The sequence below is a fragment of the Siphateles boraxobius genome, unplaced genomic scaffold (genome assembly GCF_051911475.1).
Source record: "Siphateles boraxobius isolate OS27281-9 unplaced genomic scaffold, OSU_SipBor_1 19, whole genome shotgun sequence".
In the NCBI taxonomy this organism is placed as follows: Eukaryota; Metazoa; Chordata; class Actinopteri; order Cypriniformes; family Leuciscidae; genus Siphateles; species Siphateles boraxobius.
In genome coordinates this window covers 19,807,586-19,830,918 of record NW_027508799.1, presented here as the reverse complement: position 1 = coordinate 19,830,918, position 23,333 = coordinate 19,807,586, and the positions used below count along the sequence as shown (strand labels likewise).

Here is a 23,333-nt window from a genome sequence, read left to right as displayed (position 1 = left end):
ACCTCTCTCTCCATCAATAGCTGTATCTCCACTTCAACAGACATTTCCCAGACTCTGTCCGGCTGTCACTAATTATCTAATGTGACATCAAGATGGAGTCAGTGTCCAAAATCGAAGAGACCTGATCAGCCAGGGCCGTTACAGACAAAATATTCTAAGGTGGCACCTTTTTAAGAAAACTCTCAATGAGTAGAAAGGATGTTACACAGCTTCGAACATTGAATTCGTTGTACTGTCGGATGAGGTTTCGCGCACAGCCTAATTCACATACACCCATGTACTGCACCTCTTTAATATCTCTCTGGAACTTGTTGTTCACGTCTTCGCTCTTGATGAGGTCTTTGCGGGCCGTCTCCAGCTCCTGCTCCACCTCGGACACGCGGGAGGACAGCGAGGACATGCGCTCCTTCATCTGAGCCAGCTCGTAGTTCTGCTTCTCCAGCAGCTCCTGCAGCTCCACCACCTGACTGGCCTCGTCCCCCGAGTCCATCGAACCGTTAGACAACCGCTGCAGCCCAAACACACACAATACACTTTCCTTTAGTGTTGTGAGATCGATCAAACCAATTAAATGAAGGATTGTTAAATAGAATTAACTAATTCAGCATAACTTCACATTATTATCAGGGTTAGCATCTTTAAATAAAACTAAAACTACAACCATGCAAAACATTTCCATTACTTGAAAAATCATCAACATTTAAACGGGAACATGAAATTAAATTATGTGATGTTATTTCCAAGACGTGCATACATTTTTGGTCAAGATCTTGTATTGACAATGCAAGAGTCCAGCACTCTATAAAGTCTCCTCCAGCACATCCCAAAGACTTTCAATGAATTTAAGGTCTGGACTCAGAGGTGCCAATTCATGTGTGAACATGATTCTTCATGCTATATATAATATATATATATATATATATATATTATCAAATGAAAAGCTACACCATCCATCAAATAGGGTTAGAAGAACTGCTGCCAAACATATAAAATGATAGAAACACAATAATCACTCAATGATTCAATCATAGACTCTTAAGCATTTGCTTATTTAAATCCAAACAGCGACTTTTTTGTTTTGCCAGGCAGTGTATTATCATAATAATAGTTTATATTATCCAAGTTCCATGATTCCATGTTTTCAACTAGTTTGTACGGCTCTTTATAAGGATTTCTGAATTCCCAGCATCCTCATTTCCGTCTAATTGCATTCTGAGTGTGTGAAGCAGAGGCTCAGCAGATCTTTCCTCTGCCATGCCTAAAATAAAGATTTCCGTCACATATTCACACGAAAACTTGACACGTCTTATGCTGCACTAAAATTAGACTTTATATACCGTGTAATTTATGGCTGCAGACTGTAAGACAGAAGGGTGATAAAATCATTTGCAGAGCACACTGAATTTACTCCGTCAAAGCTGTGAAGCCACGAGTGATTGACACGACTTCACCAGAACAGCTTCTGTGATCGCAAATAGACGAGAATGACAAGATAAAGAATAGCAGTGGTTTATTCTGGAGCGGCTGTAGGGTAATGACTCACTGACACTTTTTTCACTCTCTTTCTCTCTCTTCTTTTTTTGTTTGTATCTATTTCAGAGGGTCAGATGTGTTTGTTTAGCGTACAGGCAAAACCAATGACCTCTAGTTGGTCGAGCTGGACCCATCCATCAGTGCCAGAGGCCCTGGATATTGTCAGTACTGCTACTAAATCTATTGAGCATCATGGGAGATTAATTTGGCCAATTGAGATACACTGTCAAAGTGCCAACCTTTATCTTCTACGAGGCCACAAATTGCTGCCATCACTGTCACCATGCCAACACAATCTAATGCCGCACAACGCGGCGCCCATTGGTGACGGTGAGAGCAGGGCGACACTTCTCTCATCCTTTCATCCTGTTATCTTTTCATCAGGAGGCAAGATTCTGCTACGATCGGTTTAACGGGAGATTACATGTCATCTAGAAATACAGTTTGACAGGATGAGAGTGTGTGTTGACTGTATAGTGAAGGCTTATTGAATTTATGGTACATCTCTGTGTTCAAAAACTGATTTTCAGTAGTTTATGTACTTCTCTACTGGACTTAAAAAGAATCGTACATCAAAATAAATCACCAATTATAAACAGTCTCGTTCAAAAGATTGGGGTTGGTAAGATTTTTCTGGAAAATATCAACATTTTTAGAACATAATCTGACTGTTGAGAAAACGGAGCACTCTGAGTCAGGAGTAAGTGCCCACCTTGCCATGGACTTTCTGGGCATCAGTTCCCTCCAACAAGTCCTCTGCCCCATCCCCTGATGCCACCTTCCTCTGAATGTGGGCATTCTGCTCCCTTAAGGCCACAATCTGCAAAAGCACAATATAAAAGAGAAATAATGAAAGATATTAAGATAAGATAACAAGCAATATTGATATCAAAACGCGCTGTCCTGTGTTGTTTACCAGGACACTTTATGGCAAATAATATACCAAACAGTAATGACAAAACAGGAACATTTTATCTGACACAGACATCACTGGTACAACAAATCCTAAAATTGGATATTCATTTGATATAACAACTTTTCTGCTTTGTGCTTCCGGATGCATATTTTTGCTGTATTCGAAACATTATTTCAAATACATCGTAGCCGATGCTACACATATAATGTCACATTCTAAGTGATTACTATCATTATTTGGTAAACCAAGTCTTAAGCTTTATTTGTATAGCCTGGAAACAACAAACAAGATATCCATACTCTTTCAACAAGCAGACAAAACCATACCTTTCCTGGAGTGTATGTACGTGTATGTTTTCCAGGGTCATTTTTGTATGACGTAAATATATATTGTTGATTCTCACTAAACTGCAAGCATACAGCAAAACAGCATCATAAATCAGACTTACAGTAGACAGCTTAGAAGTGTTCGCTTCATATGGCACATCAACAGCAAGCACGGTAACTTTCCTGTCACTTTTTTTAATTGCAAAGGTACAGTTTCAAAGGCACTGAGAGCTCCACACCTCATTCTGACAGGAATTGTGGAGAGGCAGGAATTTAAGAATCGAGCGTCTCGAACTGATCATTTAACAACCAACCTTAACAATTTTGGAGGAACAACCGTATTGGATTCGCAAACCATAAATCATGTTGCTTATTTAGCTCACGGAGAAGGAATTTTCCATAAATTTATTTTCCAGGGAAGTCTTAAAGGCACAGCAGCAGCACAAAACGGCCTGTTTAATTATTAGACAGAGAGAAGGTGGGAAATGATGATGAAAAACTAAATTATGACTTTTTCTTGAACAAATAAAGTTTTATTGTATTATATGACCCCTTTAAGGCCATGTCATGTCAAGTGTTTCTCTAGAGATTTCATATGACACGTCACACTGCTGTCACATGACTAGAATTCTTAAAGGAGTAGTTCACTTTTTAAAAAACTTTTGCTGATAATTTACTCACCCCCATGTAATCCAAGATGTCCATGTCTTTCTCTCTTCAGTCGAAAAGAAATTAAGGTTTTTGATGAAAACATTCTAGGATTTTTCTCTATATAATGGACTTCATTGGGTACCAAACGGTCCAAGGTCCAAATGACAGTTTCAGTGCAGCTTCAAATGGCTTTAAACGACATGACGATGCATAAGGGTCTTATCTTGCTAAACGATCGGTCATTTCAAAAATAAATAAAAAAGTTTAAGTTTTATAAGCACAAATGCTCGCCTTGCTCTGTTCTGTGATTCACGTTCGTGACTCTCCTGTTCGAACTTGTTCATCAAAATGAACAAATCTTTTTTCGAGTCATTTCGTTCGTTGAATGAACGAAATGACTCGGAAAAAAAACTCGTTCAAAATAAACAAATCTTTTTTCGAGTCATTTCGTTCATTCAAAGATTTGTTCATTTTGATGAAAGAGTTCGAACAGGAGAGTCACGAACGTGCATCACAGAACAGAGCAAGGCGAGCATTTGTGCTTATAAAACTTAAACTTTTTTATTTATTTTTGAAATGACCGATCGTTTCGCAAGATAAGACCCTTATGCATCGTCATGTCGTTTAAAGCCATTTGAAGCTGCACTGAAACTGTCATTTGGACCTTGGAACGTTTGGTAACCAATGAAGTCCATTATATGGAGATAAATCCTAGAATTTCATCAAAAACCTTAATTTCTTTTCGACTGAAGAAAGAAAGACATGGACATCTTGGACGACATGGGGGTGAGTAAATTATCAGCAAAAGTTTTTTAAAAAGTGAACTACTCCTTTAAATTAGTGTGAGATAGAGTGTTGACATTCTGAGGTGATCTCTCAGGATTTTATCTATCAGTTATAGAAAATTTCAAATAAATAACATGGCACTTTTTTGTCGGTGTATACAACATTGAACACCACTATATCTTAGATAATAATGTAAATGATAAAATTCAGTATATCTGGACCAGCACAAAACTGCCACAGCCCAATAATGTAAAACTGCAGCGCAAACAAATATAGAAGCAGAAGTTGCTGACCATGTCAGATGGCATATGCTCCCTAATAAAATAACCTAGTATTCTTCCAGGAGCATCTTTTAAGCAGGTTATCTGACTGATGAGCACTGTCACACCAACACACACATTGTTCTCTCTACAGGCTAAAGGGCATTGGGAGATTATTCCACTCCCATGTTGAGACGCTGTGTCCACTATGCACACAGAGAAAGCGGGATAGATGGATGGATTCAAATAAGGTAGACATCCGCTTTCTTTTGTTTGGTTTATCGCCGCTCGCCACGCATTCCTTTAATGAGGCAGCAATTAAGGGGCTTCACCCTTTCGGAAAGCACAGAAAGGGAACTGTCTGCCATTTTTCAAGGTCTGAAGATCAAACAATCCCGCACCTTCTGACTCCACAAAGAGCCCGAATATTGAGTCAACTTGCAAATGAAGGTAAATGAGAAGTGGAGGCCCAATGAAAGTAAGCATGGACGCTTTGATGTTGTTCATTTGGTCTCATCAAAGAGGAGCACGTAAAAGCACGGCCGTGCCTGAAACGCTGGTTTGTTTCAAACAGAAAACAACTACTTCACAGAAACCGGATTCATCTTTGTGACGCACCTGAATGGGTTGAGTGCTCCCTCTAACACTGAGCTATTAACATGAACTTGAAATTCAGATGGTTCGGTTATACTTGTGCAGAAATGAAGCACTCTTCATAAATCTGAGATTGCATTGAGAGCATAGCTGCGATTTATGAAGGCAGAAAAAGCTGAACTAATCAAATTTCAAAATTCTCTTCAGAATAATAACATATAACAGCAATGCATCTAATCAAATCAAATGTATTTTACAAGACTAGCAGTAGTATTATCCAAAGTACGATATCGTCGCTGTCGGGTGGAAACCTTGTATCTCAAAAAAAGCTGCTTTTCAGGAAATGGAAAAAAAAACATATTTTATAAATAATTAAACACATCATTGTCAAAGCTGATATTGTGGCATTATATATGGTCAGATACTTGAACGTGTCATTAGATTATTAACATTTCACCAAAATCAAGCTCAAAGGAGTTACGAGGCTTTTGACCACGTTTTGTCTGTCATTGGAATGGACGCAAGGTTTCTGCCTGACAGCAACGATATATTTAGGGTGAATTCAGGTTGATTGGGACACTTTTTGCCATTGAGATGACTGGAAAAAAAAGTATCCCAATCAACCTGAATTCAGGTGAAGTGAATATCGCTGATTATCTCCTCCTAACAAGGCCACATATTAATGTCTGGGTAGATTAGATGGTGAGCAAACAATCAGTTCTCATAATCAACATGTTGGATGCTGGAGAATTGGGCAGGAATAAAGACCTGAGTTAAGTTAAGGCGACCGGCTCAGAGTATTTCTGAAGGTTTAGGGTTGCTCTGGATATTGCATTGGACAATGCGGGGCTTTAAAGTCAAAAAGGTTGAGACCAACTGTCATAGAGTATTGTGGATCTACACTGCATACATAGTAGGTTGTCTGGGTATTCATTAAGTATTTTCACTGTTTCAGTATTTTCCGAGCTTTTATTTTCTACAGTTCACACACTGCTAACACAGACAGAAGACATCTTAAAATAACCTTAAGTACATACACTTTGCTTTAATAAGTGACGTCTGTGCTTCTCCAAAAGCACCAGCCACTGCTGGAATCTGAATATGCCCAAACTGCCTCTGCAATTCACTATGTTCTGTGAATGTCCTTTTATAACATCAATGAACAGTTATTCAAAAGCATGAGGTTTTTGAATGACTAATACTTATACTAAATAAATATTTTCTGCGAAGCAAACTTGGGCAGCTTAGAGGCTGGATGAATTTAAAAAGCAGCCTCAATTAAAATCCTTGTGTTTTTTCATTTCCCAGAAACAGAATTCATAGCAAATCTTCCTGTCACATGGTTGATGTTGGCGAGAAGAACTGCGCTGCATCTATGTAAGTGAGAATTATCTCACCAGTCTGTTTTCTGTTGGTCTTGATTTGCGCAGTTGTTCGATTTTTTCGATGATTTATTTAAGATGTGGAGAATTTTGAAATGCATAGTTTACAATTTGTACATTCTTTAGAAATGTTTAGAATAATTGCAAAGTTGTTAAAAAGATAACAAAAAGCAGCAAGGTATATGTATTAATTTCAATTATTGAATTGTTGGAATATTTATTTACTTCATATTTTTTTTAATTAAGTAAATTAAGTCACCTCGCCAGACTCTCCCATGACCCCAAGAGAACACACAAGTGTTAATTCAGAAACTAAGAAAATGATAACACACAGCAGAACTCGCAGAGTGCTCAAGATCAGTACACATATTCTCAATATAAAAAATATCTCTTAAAGACAATTTGGCTCTTGTTGAGAAGTTTGAAGCTCGTTCATCTAGAACTGCACCATCTGGACTGACAGTACTAGAATAAACACTAAAATACACAATGTTCTGTTTGCTCTGTTGCATTTCACAGATCAGGCAAAAACAACATGGCATAGCAACAAATTAAACTTATTTGGCATGTTTATTGAGTATATTCATCTTATAGCAAGTACCTTTCTGGTGCAGATTGCAGTGTAATAATGTAATCAGAGCATTTCTGCCTCACCTCCTGATTGGCTACGGCCAACTCCTCCTCCAAGGCAGAGACCCGCTCTAGTGACACCCGCAATCTCTCTCGTACCTGAATGAAAAAAAAAAACTGTATCACTCGCTGTTCATCAAGGGGTTGAGCTCTACTCAGAACTGAAGTGAGAATGTTTTTCATATTACTGATTTATAATCGAATTTGAGGTATCAAAATTACAGAATTTAAGAAAGTAGAATTACAATGTGTATGAAATTCTAGTTTAGTTTTAATAGTATATTTAATTATTCCTATAAACATGATATCATACACACAGCATCTTTATTTTCATAAAGCTATTGTTGTAGTGCTGTATGACAAATGTACACAACAAAAAATTCTCTTATAAGTCGAAATTCTACAGAGAACAGAATGGGCCAACAAAAAGAAAAGCTGAATAAAAACACTAATCAGTCTCTCTGGTGACCTGTTTGATCTCTGGAATAATTTCAGTGGGTTCAGCCAGACTGGACGACCAGTCGTTACTAAAACTACGGTCCGATAAATCACGTGCAATTTCCTGCCATCTGTTACCAAACGCCTTATAAATGACACTGTCTGGAGAAGGCCGCAGAATGGATTACAGCTGGATGAACTGCCACACAGGGGCTTAATCCATATATAAAACACCACTGGATAAAGGGAAAGAGAGGTGGGACAGTGGGCTGTACTGTTTAATAAATGTACTTCAACATCGCTGTCAAAAAATCAGGAGAGAATCTTTACTTTGGTTACTAAAATAAATCAGTCATAGATCAGTCAACCTACGTATTATATGGGTTAACATCAACAGGTTTGTGGTACTGTATATTTGGAATGCCACATATACACTCATATTAGATTTCTATCAAATTGTAATAGGCAGTACATTAACATTTGCAATGCACAGTGGTAAAGGATAGACAGAATTGTGCTGGCTTTAATTTAGTTAATCTTTAAGAATGCTTTAAGATTAAAGATCTTATCTTTAAGATTTCAACAGGAAAAAAACCCCAGAAACCTCAGCAGGTGTTGATCTCACAGTTTACCTTCTCATCGAGTGCTTTGTGGTGCTCAAAGAGGGACTTGAGAGCTTTGAGGACCTCCACCTCACTGGAGACGCCAGAAGGAGACTGGGCCTGTCGTTTCACCACTGTCATGCGTAGGGAACGTTCATGCCTCGAAACCAAACACTCCAAATGCTCCAACAGCAGCTGTGGCACATATAAGGAGTTCATCTCATGAAGTATTCTCAATTACTATTGCATTAAACCAAATGTAAAACTGAAACTAAATATAAAACTAATTTAATACTAAGTTTGTAGCTGAAATCACCACAATTAAGTCTATAAGAAAGCCCTAAATGCTAATCTAAAAGGGAAACAAAATCTAAATCTTAAACTTTCAGAAACTATAAAGCATACTAATTCTAAAAGGAAAATCTAAATCTTAACGTAAAATTAAAATTAAATCTAAAGCTAAAGATAAAACTTAAGCTTAATCTAAAGCTAAAAATAAATTTGAATGTAGATAAAAATACAGATAAATATAAAATCAAAACTAATAAAAAAAATTAGTAAGTTATCTTAAACTGAAACTAAATGTCCTATGCTTTTTTGTCAAATCGTTAAACCCTCAAGGACATTTTTCATATGGAAAATGAATGATATAGCTTAACACACCATTTGGTCTTTTCTCATTTTACAAGGGAACCCTATTAGAAGGCTAACAACATTACACACACAAAAACCCATTACATTACTTGAAACAATAAAGCAGACACAACAAATTGAAACCCCCTGGACCCGGCACAAAGAAGATTATGTTAATGTGGTTACTCTCTAGTCTGGTACATAGCATAAAAAATCAATTCGGTCCCAAAGTCCCAAGGACACAGAGAGAGAGCGAGCGAGAACTGTCTGGCTGTGGAGTGGACATACAGAGCTATGGATGTGAAACAGAGAATGCAAAGTACAATCGAGTATGTTGTTTTGAAATGCGCTTGTTCAGGAAACCTGCTCAGAATAATGCTGAATTGCATCTAAAGCTGGATGTAGTAAATACTGAATCTAAATCTAAAGATAAACTTAAACTTAAGCCCCGTTCACACCACCAGCGACACGCAGCGACAAAGCAACATGATCCCATTAATTTCAATGGAACGCTGGCGACTTCCGGCAACACGAGCGACATTGACCGTTAGCGACAGAATGTGGGCGTGTCAAGCGACAAGCGACAAAAGTTGAGAAATTTCAACTTTATGCAATTGAGAAGTGATTTTCGCGAGCAACAACCAATAGGAAAGAAGCCTTTCAGTGGAGCTCACGCCACCGTCTTGAGTGCAGGCAAGACAGAAGAGTTTGAGGACGATTTATATGGATATAATAAAATGATGCATGGAAAAGAAACTCAGTGAGTTTATTTCATACATTTATAGTTCGAGTGGTGTAATTTTATGATGCAAGTTTAGTACTCCCACAGGTCATTTTACAGTTTCCCCTGCATTATGTTGACTATTAGGGAAAAGAAAATTGATTATTTGTCAAATTCGAATGACATTTTAGTAATTTATGACAGTATGAGTGAGTTTAATCAATGTTGTTGATTGATCAATCGTTAATCTAGTAAATTAATTTAATCCACTGAACACTGTTGTGGTAATATAAAAACACTCTCCCAACAGCATATACTGTTTATTTTGAGCCTAATTCCTAGTCAAATTAAAATGATATAGTTGTATATATCACTTGTGATGGTATTTTGTATAGATATGGCCAGACGTGCAGTCTACCAATTACATTAGAGCGACAGCACTACGAACGGCCACAACCAATTTCACAATACAGAGCCTAGCGACATACAGCGACAAAGTCGCTGGCGGTGTGAACGGGGCTTAAAGATTGCTAAAACTAAATCTAAATAAAATCTAAAAAGTGAATTTAAAATACTTTAAAAGTTAAAGTGCCCCTATTATGTTTTTTTTTTTTAAATAGTCCCTTTCATTCAATGTGTAAAGTAGCTGTCTGTGAAAGTAAACGCTCTGCAAAGTTGTAAAGTCGAAAGTGCACGATAAATAAAGTTATTGTCTCTCAAAAGAAGGAATCGACTCTGAAAACTCGTCAGGAACTCGAATCCCACTTTGTTAAGGAGAACTCCAAAACAAAATGGGGAACCTTTAAAATAGCATTATAGGGGCACTTTAAAGCTTTAACCAAAATTAAAAGCTAAAACGATTTCTAAAACTTACATTTTAGCTAAATCTCAAACTAAAAACTTAATCTATGAAGTTAATAGTCAATGCTAAAAGTTAACGCTAAAACTAAAATAATATTCAAACTAAAGCTTAAGGAAAGACACTTCATCTAAAATACAGCTTAAGTTAAAGCAAAGAAGAAAATTATAATTACTGTAATGCAAAATTATAATATTAAATGTAAACTGTTTTGGCTTAATTTTTAGCATGCTGGTGAAATCAATATTCTAGTTGATTTCCGCAAGTTTCCAAATTTCCAAGCACGGAGTTCGGCTTTTGCCAAGTGGGTACAGTAGTTGGAAATTCAGGCTTCTCTAGTTGACTGTAACACAACATTAGGGCTGCAGTAGCACATGTACCTGCCTGAGGGCTGTACTGGCAGTACTGTAGCAGTGCTGCTCTAGAGACCTATCGAGGAGCTGACCTTTCTATTTCTGCTCAGTTCCTTGCTCTCTCATTCATAACCCTCAGTCTTTCCCAGCGCCAGCTCAGCACTAAAACAACCCTATAGCCGGATAATGCAGGTTAGGTTACTCTCTCTACCTCTGTGTGAGTCTGTTTTGGTGGATCAGATTAACACTGGTGCCGTCAGTAGACAGATATTAGCTAATACATGAATCTCAACAATGATCTTAAATCTATATACGTACAGTAACATTGTGTCATTTTTCTTAAAGGGGCGCCATGTTTAAAAGTCCATCCTGTGTATTTCATCAACATGCTTAATTTTAATACTGAAATCAGTATAATTCCTCTGTTAATGCTGTACTTTTCCTTACATGACCTGTTTGACATAATTTGATATTGTATGACTATAAGTGCACCTTAGACTTTTCCCACTTTTTAACCAAAGTTTTACTAGTAAAGAAAAGTACTTTTAAAAAATGTTTGTACACTCATATGAGATATACATGTAAGTGTCCAAAAAAGGTTTAATCTTCATAAGCGTGTCGACCCCTCATGGTGGCCACCGTGTTGAGATAACTTGACCTCACTTGGTAACCCCCTATAATTAGTATCAATAGTCAGAAAAAAACACTAAAAAGTCTGGAATATTCACAAAGTTGATCTAGGCTATAATGGAAAAATAAATAAAAGCGAGTTTACAGTGAAAAAAAAACAAAATATATATATATATATATATACAGATTATTGCGTATGCCTAGTGGCCAAAATGCTATTTCTAAAATGTCGTACTGAAAAGTATGAACTTTCTGCATTATCAGCAACTAATGCTCTTTTAGTAAATGCAACAAGTATGTAAATTGGACGCAATCTGAAAAATATTAAAATATGATAATTTTCCATAATGACTGATGCATTGCAGAGTCTACAACAGTCTCTCTAGGTGAGCTTTGGGTTAAATACTAAATACACTAAGTCACATTAGCTGCTCCCTGTGTAGGATTAGAAGTTCTGTTGAAAATGAGTCTGTTTCTAATCTCACTCGACCTCTCCTCTTTTCCATTCCACTAACTCCCCTTATCTCCCTCGATCTATGCTTCCCTCTGGTTTTTGATACCTCCAATATCCTCAATTCCATAATTGACTCTTCAAACGTTTGGCTTCGGCTAAGTAACGCAAGTAATTAATTGAATTGCAGCGTGGAGTCAGGTGTGCCGGGCTGCATTAGCACAGTGACTCAAGTGAGAATGACTACTTTCTTGTGAAATGTATAGCCAGAGTGCTGGTTCTTGTCAGATGTTTTAGCAGCTTCTCTGCATTCCATGGAAATGATCGGTGACAATTTCATTGAAAATACCAGCCTTTCTGCCATCTTGACTTTCAGGGAATTATGATCTAACCGCTACAAGGATAAAGTTATCACTCAATTATCATCTCATGACATTAAATACCTCAGAAAAATTGGTGCAGACATATCAAAGTGTGAATGTTGTGAACCAAAGCTATAGAGACTGTTGTCGACTCTGCAATGAATCAGTCATTATGGAACAAAAAACATTATGAATTAGATGTGCAAGTCATTGGGTGGACATCGGTTCTATTATTGCCCTTTTTGTAAACAAGTACAACTTTCCGAGGCGGATGATGGTTGAGGAGCACAATTCTTTGAAGTGCCTGGAAGACACTGTGTGAACTCACTCTGGTGTTGTTCCTCTCGGCCTTCAGCTCTGAAATCTCCTCCTCTTTCTCCAGCAGCTGTTCTCTGCAGGCATTCAGCTCTTTCGTCAGGGCGGCGAACTCCTGCAAGACACCAAACAGACATTTGAACATCACATGAACTGAGTGAGGGGACACAGGTTTGCCTAAGGCCAATACTTCCGCAACTGCTGAGATTCTAAAGTGTGCAACTTGTGGACACTTTGCTATCCCACGAGGCAGGCTCCTAAAGGGTCACTGTCCTGTAGAGTTTATCTCCAGTTATAATCAAACACACCCGAACCATCTAGTGATGGTCTTCAGGGCTACTAGAAACTTTTTAGGCAAGTAATTTTGGGCCGGTTGGAGCTATAAACCCTGCAGGACATTGTCCCTCCCGAAGCAGGATCTGACTGCCATAAGGCAACAGGAGTTGAGGAGTCATATAAAATAGAATGGTGGAAAACTGTGAGCTTGTTAAATGTAAGTGGTATAGGTACCAATGATGTTGTTGCTCATGGATAAACTTTAGACCAAGGGCAGCCAGCCCTGCTCTTGAAGGGCTACCATCCAACAGTTTAGCTCAAACCCTAATTAAACCCATTTGAACCAGCAATCGGAGCAATGCAATGTATAACAATGCCAACATAGTGGATGTATTCATACTACACACCTTCATACCTGTAGAACACATTTCATCAGCAGTCGGGAAGTATGTTCTACAGTATCAAATTCTGTAAACACTACAAAAGAGTGGGAATTTAGACACAGACATTAACTTTTGTGGCTATGAAATTCGCAGCAACTGCCATGACTGGAGGGAAATGACAACAACATGAAACTTTTCACTTCTGGGAAAGCAAATTCCCACACAAGTGAAAGGTACAGATTCAATGTACTCATGGTAATAATCTGAATTCAGTGTCACTAAGAGGATTTCAGAAATGGCAGGAATGGGGCCAGGAATTGACTAGGGCCTGTATATGGAACAAGACGTAAGTAGTGATGAAATAGTTTTGCAAGCAAACCTGATGAACAACACGGATTGAAGTCACCCTGCAATCCCATAACCTCAACCTTGGAAACAGTTTAATAATAAAAACAATCAATCATCCCAGTGACAGGTAGAAGTAAAAAAAAAAAAAGGAAAAAAAATTCAGAGCCAAATCTGAGCCACAACTGTACCTGTTTGAATATACTATGACATTTATGGCTTGTTTCCACAGAGCGGTACGGTACAGTACAGTACAGTAGAGTACGGTATTCAATTATTAGTTTCGATTGTCAGAAGTTGTGAATTATACCAAAACAATACCACTTTTTGGTGACCCTTCCATTGGGGTACCTAGCACAGTAGTCTGGTAGCTAAAGGGTGGAGCTAGACTCACAGCAGAATGTTGATTGGTCGTCACTTGAGCGTTCTACAAGTGGAATCACAACAAAAGAGGCGTCATTTTTTAATGTTTACACCTGTCCTACAGGACTACAGATGAAAACTATCCCTTGGCTAATTCTGGCATGTTACAGGTGTTGTTAATATGCACTGTCCTGGCAAATAAATAAATAAATAAATAAATAAAATCATTGTTGTTTACTGTGTCACTTTCTTCTTTTTACGAGAATGACGTCAATCCCTTCTTTCCGGCATACACCACGCCCATCAAGTAAGGGCACTGTTGGCGGTGGAAACGCAGACAGTATCAGGGTTTACCATCCCAAATCATACTGTACCGCTCAGTGGAAACAAGCCATAAGTGACAACAAATTTTACTGTAAAAGTTCCTTTCATCATCCATCTCTCAACTATGACAGAGTGGGCTAAAAATGTGCCACATTTCTAATCTAATGGGCATCACTATTTTCATGATGGATAGGGGTATAGCCAGTATAAAATTAATTTTTGGACTACTATCTCTATGATGAGTCTGTCTGGCGTTTGACTGATGGCAAGGATTAGAGGTCTTATTTAAACAGGCAAGAGTTGAAATCTTTATAGCGGACACCTCGATTGATAAACATGAACTTGGTAGACAATGACAACCCTGCCGCCCAACCACCAGACAGGAGTGATTGGGATCATGCAAAGGTAGCTGTCTAGGAAAATAACTCACTGTGGTATTGATCTAAGCCTGTCCTCTGTTGCAAGGCTTCTCTGATTTTAGAGAGATAATCAAACAGGACTCAATCCAGCTGGACATCAAAGTAGAAGTCTTGTGTTAGTCGGTGAGGCGTTGCATTAATTGTGAACTCATTGTATGAGGCTGTCTTCCATTATGTATCTTAACGCAACCACCATCTCTTGCTGTGATGTATTGATTGCAGGTATTATGTGGTGTTATAAAAGACAAAATGTGTGTGAGCAAAAAAGTATCCAGGCTTGATGTTGTAGCTTTGCCTCAAGTAAATCCTGTTTGAAATCTTCAAAGAATAAATAAACTGGGATCTAACAGATTGCATCTTGGGATGCTTTAAGATTCATTGCTGTGAACATACACCAGTGAACCCATGCAGACAAACACAGACTAACAACAAACCAGCTCTACATGTGCTAGAATTCCAATCAGTTATGATTAAAACTCCCCTCTAGGAGCGCTGCCTCTGAAACAAACCTCCCTGAAGTGTTTTCTGAAGTCAAAGGTCACTGATCCAAGATCAAACCAAATTCACAGAGCAGGGATGCAATGCTGCCCTTAGGTGGTAAATGTGGGGTGGGTAAAGCATTGGATCTACATCTGTCAAACTCATTAGCGTGCGAACGGTCCCACCAGTGTGTAAAAGGAGAATACATATTTTCTCATCTCAAGTTTATAAAATATATCTCATTACTGGACAATCTACCATGTTACTGGTGTTGTGTAAAAACTGAAATCAAGACTAAATATGGGATTTTCACACTTAACCAATAATTAAGGATAATTTTTAATCCTTAGACAACAAAGTCCAGGATTATCTTGTTTCACACTGTTTACATTTTACACCGAAAAACAGAAACCAAGATCTCAACTGTTTCCCCTAGACATGAGTTTAAATAGAGTAATCAGACTTTTTTTATTTAGTCTCCTGTTTTTCAAAAAAAAAAAAAATCCTGAGTAAAGGATCTCAGTAATTTAGTTTCAGAGAGCTCCTTGCAATCTCAAACTGCACTCTGAAGTCTGAGATTTCAATAAGATTCCAAAATATCTAAAATTCTTTAAATAATTCTTTCAAAATACAAAAACGTATCAAAGCTTGTTATTTTTGCACATTCTTATTGGCGTCTATTATTATCTCTCCAAACAATTTTAAACATACGTGACAAAGTTGATAGTTAAACGAAACATACATAATTCAGAACTCTTGTACTAAGATGAAATCTGATGAAATAGTACCAAACACACATGATCATTTTCTGCCTAAAAAGCTATGAACAACAGCTATGCTAATTCTTCTCCTTTGCTTCATTGTTTCTACCTAGGAATGCCAATCGCTGAGTAACTACAGATTGCGCCAGCTCTAGTTTGGATCCAGCCTTTGCAATGACATTACTTTAGTACAATACTCTCTGGCTGATAACAGAATACTACCTAAATTATAACATTGAAACAACCATTTTCTGTAAAGCTGCTTTTACAACGATATGTATTGCGAAAAGCGCTATACAAATAAGCCTGAATTGAATTAAAAAGCAACTTCTGAGATTGGATACAGAGCATTTCCTCTAGAAAGCAACAATAATCACAGCCAATAAGGACATACTTTAATACACAGCTATATAATTTGATTTGGGACAAATGAGATTTCGCTGTGGATGACAAGCTAAAAACAGAAACCAAGTAATTGTCTTACTGTGTGATCACAGCTGGTTATAACAAAAAGTCAGGTTACCATGGAGCAGATTAAGTTTTGCATCGTGCCTTGGTTTATCATGACAGTTTACTTGTTTGGCTGAAGACAATAAAATGTCATAATTAATCCTCATAGAGTGTAATGAGAAGAAACCTGGAAGTATTCAACCAGTCTGAGGACTTTGAATTCAGAATATCTCATGAAAAGCAACTTCCTTCCACACCATAGTTATCCCATACATAGACGGCGCCAGGGCCCAGAGGGCCGCTGCTGGCAGATGCCCATAATGGGCATGTTGACGACACGACTGTCAAGCAGAATTCATTCGGTTCAGTTTGGCACACACGTCACTGTGGATGAGTTAGCAAAGCGCTAATTAAAAGGTGTTGATTAGAGAGGTGGTGGTGCAGAGGTGTTAGTCTAAGGGGAGAGACAGGCATAATTACAACATGTTCTACACCGCTTTAAACAACGATGAGAGAGAAAAAATGGATAAACATGTAAAAATGTTCGAGGCAGGGTGTGAATGTTAATTTAAACCCTGTTTTAAAGAGGTACGTTTTACATTTATCAATGTAATGTAAGCAGAGCTATAAAGGTTAACTTATTACCTCCTGGGGTTTTACCATGGCAAAGTGGTGAATACTAACAGTCTTTTAGTTAGGCTTTGCTTTACAGGTGAGCTGGAAACTAATAATGTCACCATTTATTAACACTCATGTCATTTGAAACCCATTACTTTTTATTCCCAATCCTGTATAACTTTCTTTTTTCTATAGACCTTATGTAGCCACACCCCTTTTCAGCGCTGAGCTCGTTGTTATTTGACTTCCGGTCTGTATTTTCACAGCGATCTCGCGTAGTTTTGAATGAACGGCTCGTTTAAAAAAAATCCCAAGGTCCATTTGTTAAGACATATGCTTTACAATGCTTATGATAAACATTACAATGCTCATGATAACTTTCGTTAACTCTACAATAAGTAAATCAACTTCACCAGCTACTTACTCCTGGACAGCGATGCCATAGAAATATACAGAGCGAACGCAAAAACGGAAGTTCAAAGACAATATTCTAAAGATGGCTGCGCCCTCGTTTCTCTTAGCATAAGGTCTATAGAACACAAAACGTGACATTTTGGACAATGTTCACACCACAAAAGCAAGTGGTGACTGGGAGCTGTCAAGCTCTAAAAAAGAAAAACACCATAAAAGTGGTCCATATAACTCATGCTCTCTATTACAGGTCTTTGTAGAACAGATTGTTGTACAACAGATTTGATTAAGAAAATGACTGAACTTTAAACTATTATCCACTGAAAATCTTCCACTCCGTCATACAGTAGGTCTCAAATGTCATTTGCATGTATTCAAATTTGTTGTGTAAAGACATTGATAATACAAAGCGACATTTGACCTCATTAGACTGATTCTATGCAGAAGTGTCAATGAGATATGAGATCTATGGCAGAAGCAAATTAAATTTTAGATTGTTCCTATAACACAAAACCATTATATATCTTTAGAATTGATATATATGTCGAATGGACTACATTTATGATAGTTTTATTCTATTTTTGGATCTTGACAGTCCCTGCTCACTGAAAGAATTGTTGTAAGGAAAGGAGCGTGCATATTCTTCAATATTTATTTTTGTATTTCCCAGAAGGAAGAAAATCATATAGGATTTGAACAACAGGATGGTGAACTATTCATTTAACTCCATTTTATGTAATCAAAAAAGGCACCAAAACCATGTAGGTAAGCAATCTCACACTGACAGCACCCTCAGAGTAAAGTCTGAATGGCAAAGACCACCGTATTTGAAAGGCAAATGCAAGAACTACATTGTGGAAATAGACCAAACCTGGTCTTCCCCAAGGAAATAGCACTTTTAGTATGAGACGTTTGGGTTTGACAAAGCCTACAAAGAATTTTTCTCGAAGAATGCCAACCAGCCGGTGTTGAAAGCCCTGGCACATCTCATTCATTCTATTTGGATCTATCTCTTTTTCAGCTGGATAAGAGGCACTCATGGGAGCGACGGGCCGTTTAATGCATGGAATGGATAAAAGACTGGGTAGGACATGCACCTTACAAACTCAGAGAGAGTTTTTAAGACTTTAAATCAAACAGCCTATGTAATGATAACCTTCAAATGCACCTGCAGCTCTTGAGAAGCGTTGGCAGGATAGAGCATTCCCATTGTGCCGCACAATAACTAAAGATATACAATAAAAACTGCAGAGAAGTGAGGAGCCATGCTTCATCATAAACAAATCAAAAACTATAGAGGCAGACAGAAATTTGAACAGCTACATGGGTGATATACAACCACAGACCCATTAAACTCTAGATTGAGGATGTGTACTGCATTTGATGAATCTTTAATGGAGGCTGTAAAGCTTTATTTACAGAATGTCCCATGGGGTACATGCAATCTCACAGATGTATCGTTTGGCGAACAGAGTTCCTGCCTTCGTCTGCGTTGCACGCCAGGCTATCGGCTATAGACAGTAACAGCAGAATTCTCAAATTTATGATACAGTTGTTTAATGAAACCAGTTTATACATGCATGCAGAATTGTCACTATTCGATACCAATATCCGTAATATTTCACCCTTCTCGATAGTAATTCCGATATGTCTCATCTGCTTCCACTCCTAACACTCCAATGTATCTGTAATGGTATAATTGTTATTCGAATTGCATACACGTTTGGAGCAGGCCAGGTCAGTAAAGCATCTAACCAGAGTTAACCAATGACATTACACATGGGAAAAGACCTATATAACCATCAGCACTCAGCAAGACTCATTCCCTTCCTTTAAATATTTAGCAAGGTCACATACGAATCTACCAGCATCTCTTCAAGAAGCAAACCAAGCAGCATTTTTTTTTTCAGAAGGTTGTTTACAGAAACAGGTCAAAGTCAGCCTCTATATGAGGGTACAGACATGGAAATGTGTTTAATGTTTCAAAATAATGGCTCAAACTGTTAATTAATAATAAAGGTGGCAGAAACTATATTCTTTTTTAAGGGGATGATCTGCATTCAATAGTTTATAATTGAATTTAACATAATGCTATGAGAGGGCAAGTCAACTTTGAATAAACACTCTAATCGTCTATTTTTAATTGCCTGAAAAATCTAACGCAAAGCGTTTGATTCCCCTCAATCCAAGGCAATCTGTAACATGGGCTCCCCTGTAGACCTGGTCCCCTGACAGCGTGCGCACGTCCTGTATTAACCATCTCTCCCTCAGCAGGAGGACGGCAGCTTGAAGTTAAACCTGTATAAATCATCAGCAGCCCACAGACGCGTCACAGACCCACTCCAGCGCTGTCCCCTGACTCGTGTGTCCGTATGAACCCAGGGTCTGTGCGATGGGGTGACCCCTGGGCTTGATTTACTCTGACCTTTGGTTGCAGAACTCAAAGGGGTCGACACTCGGATGTAGAGCCGCCCATAAATCTGCAGAGGGGGTAATTACCGCCGAGGGATTTAGTGCATCATAGTTGGCTGCTAATTTTGTCCTCCTCATGACAGTCATTAATAAGCACAGGACCAGTGTAACAGTGTAACAGTGCAAAGATGCTATTCTGGTTGATCCACAGTTAAAACTAAATCAAGAATAAGTACCACGTTAAAGGAACGATATTAACGCCTGCTGATGCAATAGTTTGCAAGCCCCATTATTAATATTACAATATAACCCTTAAATATTAAACTTAAGCAGATGACGAATCCTTTATCGTTTGTGACGGACATAAATGATATCTCAAATGATGCGGCTTGTTGAGGAGAGGTGCGATCGGACTAACAATTGGCAACTGTTGGATGATAAAACTGGCGAAAAATATTTCACAGACTAGCAATGAATTTTAGAAACCACCCAGAAGACCCTAAAAACCACAAATCATGAGAGGAGAGGAGACCTTAGTCCTTTCCAATGCAAAACAAAGGTCAGATATTTGCAATGACCTTTATATTCCCCTGTGAAACATGTGGCAGGTTCTGCAAGTGTTTTAATGGGTAAATCAGCAAATCACTGACTATAAACATATGCTGAATTTATTTTTCAAGAAACCATTCTTTGAATTGCAGGGCACTAAAGCTGAGGGACGAATGAGAACACAGGCCCACCCTTGTGTAATGAGTGTCACACATTCTCAATTTAAAACCAATCTAGTGGAGCAGTCAGGCAGCAGAACACACGAACACACACACACACACACATTCTGCAAATGTCAGCCCATGAATCACCCATTAACCAGCTGTGAATACCAGCAATGGACAAGATGAATGTAGTCTGAAGTTGCTGACTTTTAAGGAGAACCCATCTGATCAAGCTTCTTCTACAAAACCTTTATACAAGTGTCCTCTTTACCTTTGAATATTTCAACTTTTTCACTCACTTTTTCAATACTTTGTTTTGTGCAAAATTCCTTTTTTAATCTATTTCTACAATGGCAATGTGTTATAGTAATGCACACACACATAAACATAGACATACATGATGCCGGTACTGGAATAATTTACTTTTTAAAATATATAGAAGTATATAACTGTTATTGTTAACAGTAATATTGTAAATTGTAATATTATATCATCACCACAAATGACACAGTATAGCAATACACTATGATATACAGTATACAGCAGATTTTACACACACATGTATGTATATATATATATATATATATATATATATATATATGAAGAGTTCAGATGGAAAAGCCTCTAAGTGCCATCTGAAATGTTCTTCTAGAATGATCATTTTTATCAAGCTCGTATATTTAAGTTCATTAATTTCAATTAAATGTCAATGAAAATGACCTATAAATCGTCATTTAAGTGAAATTACTGAACTTAAAGCTTGATAAAAAATTATCATTGTAGAAGAAAATTTCAGATGGCACTTAGAGGCTTTTCCATCTGAACTCTTCATATATATATATATATATATATATATATATATATATATAACAGTATTCTTAGGCATCATAGGCACATTGAGAAATATTTTTGAAAGCTTATTAGAATATCATGTAGCAGCATGTTAACGTCAAGCTCTAATGAACAATTGCGATTCACGTCCCCAGTGCGTTTCATGTAAGGAGCACTATTTGAGTAGTACATAAAGTTGCCGACTATGTAGAGAGTTCCAAATCAGGTTCCATATAGAACGCTCTCTTAGAAGGCAGTTTATGTAGGCAGTACACAGAGCTTATGACCTCCCGACATATGTATCTGCTATTAAAGTCAGCCTGCCTTTGAAAGTGGACAGAACCGGAAACCAATAACTGTCAGATCAGATAACCACAGTGAACGTCTCTGTATAAGGCAGATAAAACAAAAGGGCTAAACTACCCATAAATCACCTCTACAAGCAGGCGTAAGAAGCCGTCGTGATTGGTTTAAGAATCTTCACTTGTGAGATCATTCAAAAATGAGCTAATCAGAGACTGAGGCCTGATAGGCGACGTAATTTAGGTGATAAAGCATGCGAGCAGATATACGTGCGTAAATCTTCCCTGCTTGCTCTATTGCACAATGTTGAGCAGATATAAAGCAGGGTAGAACAGAATCTTAATTCCTAGCCACACAACTAGGACAACTACTTTTCCTTATAAACCACCTTCCTCGTTAGAACGGCAATCAACAAAGCATGATCTGATAATGTATCAAAGTATTGGATGCATTTGGACTTGTATTTCCTATGAATTGGTTCAGAAGAACATGGCATTAAATTAAAGAAGAAAGAAAATTAAATCATTGTGAACGTGTTTCCACATAGCTTTCATCCATGGCATAAGCTGTCCAGTTAGCTAACTTCATGTTGTTATTGTTAACTAAACTATTGTTAACTGTTTTGACATTTTTTACAGTACGAAAATAACTAAAACTGAAAAAATAAAGCTAAATAGAAATGTAAAATAATAAAATTGACAAAAGCACATAAAATGACTAAAACTACTTTAACCACTAAACTGCGCTGAAAACTAACTAAACCACTAAAGTGGGTGGTATCAGCTCTTTTGGGATTGAACCTCCAACTGTGGTAACCATCCATATACATAACCATTAAGCCGCATCACCCCACATATTCATAATTCTATATGTACATCCCCAGCAATCCATTCTGTCAACTGACTTACTTTAGAAAGACAACGTGCTAAACATTACTTTTATCTTTCTCTTTTTTTGGAGAGGCAATTCTCTCTTTTGGATGAGAGGAGCAGCGGGTGCAACGATGGTCATTTGCACTCGGGTGACCTTTGCCCTCACTTTATTCAGTCTCTCAGTCAGTCTCTGCGGAGGCCCGTCTATGCAATCAGTCCATTTCATTGGGTTCTTGATGCTGGGCCACACTGATACCTTTTCTTATTACACTCTACTTTAGAACAAAGGACTCAATTGAAAAATGAGACAGAGAAAGTGTTTTGAAAAAAGGACGAACGTCTCGTACCAGGCGCAGATGGGTCTCCCCCTGAGCTAAGTTGAAAAATGCTGCCCAATTGATTTTACACAGTTGCACTCCAGGAAGCCAAAGGGTTAGCTTTCAAAGAAACAACTTGAAATGTAAAATTGTTGTGGATAAATTAGTGAACCTGCTGAAAAAAGGTAAAGTGCATCTACTGCAAACGGTGGGTCATTTATGAATTGCCTGCAATTACAGCACCCTCATCCCCCAGCTTAGGCACTAGTAACTGATTTCAGGGTGGTAGTAAGTAAAACAGACCAGCTGAGTAACATCCCAAGTTATTTAAATTGTGCTCTGACACAAGAAGAAATGCATTGCATTACCATCTGCTCAGATCACTCTACAAAATTAAGCATGGAATTCGAAGACTGTCCCAACATTGCATAAACTACATGTTTAATGTATCACGGCCTCAGGGAATGTTCCGAATCGACAAGTTTTATACGAGACATCTGTGAAAAAATACTGGTCCAAGTCAAAAGAGCCTCAAAAAAGTCAGGTCTCCAGATATAACTGGAGAAAAAAATATGACTTGAAGCTACACTCATGCCTTGTCAATCAACAGCTT

General features: G+C 37.8%; 1 protein-coding gene across 9 annotated transcripts in view; it reads right to left on the bottom strand.

Moving 5' to 3' along the window:
• Positions 1-23,333, bottom strand: part of ppfia2 (PTPRF interacting protein alpha 2) — a 163,504-nt gene that overhangs the window by 36,478 nt on the left and 103,693 nt on the right. For all 9 annotated transcript variants that reach the window (XM_077234134.1, XM_077234135.1, XM_077234136.1 and 6 more), the window contains 5 exons: positions 12,456-12,557; positions 8,149-8,313; positions 7,103-7,177; positions 2,246-2,353; positions 287-508 (listed from right to left, as the gene is read on the bottom strand). In XM_077234134.1, coding sequence (XP_077090249.1) covers positions 287-508; positions 2,246-2,353; positions 7,103-7,177; positions 8,149-8,313; positions 12,456-12,557 — 672 coding nt within the window. The remainder of the gene's footprint in view (positions 1-286; positions 509-2,245; positions 2,354-7,102; positions 7,178-8,148; positions 8,314-12,455; positions 12,558-23,333) is intronic.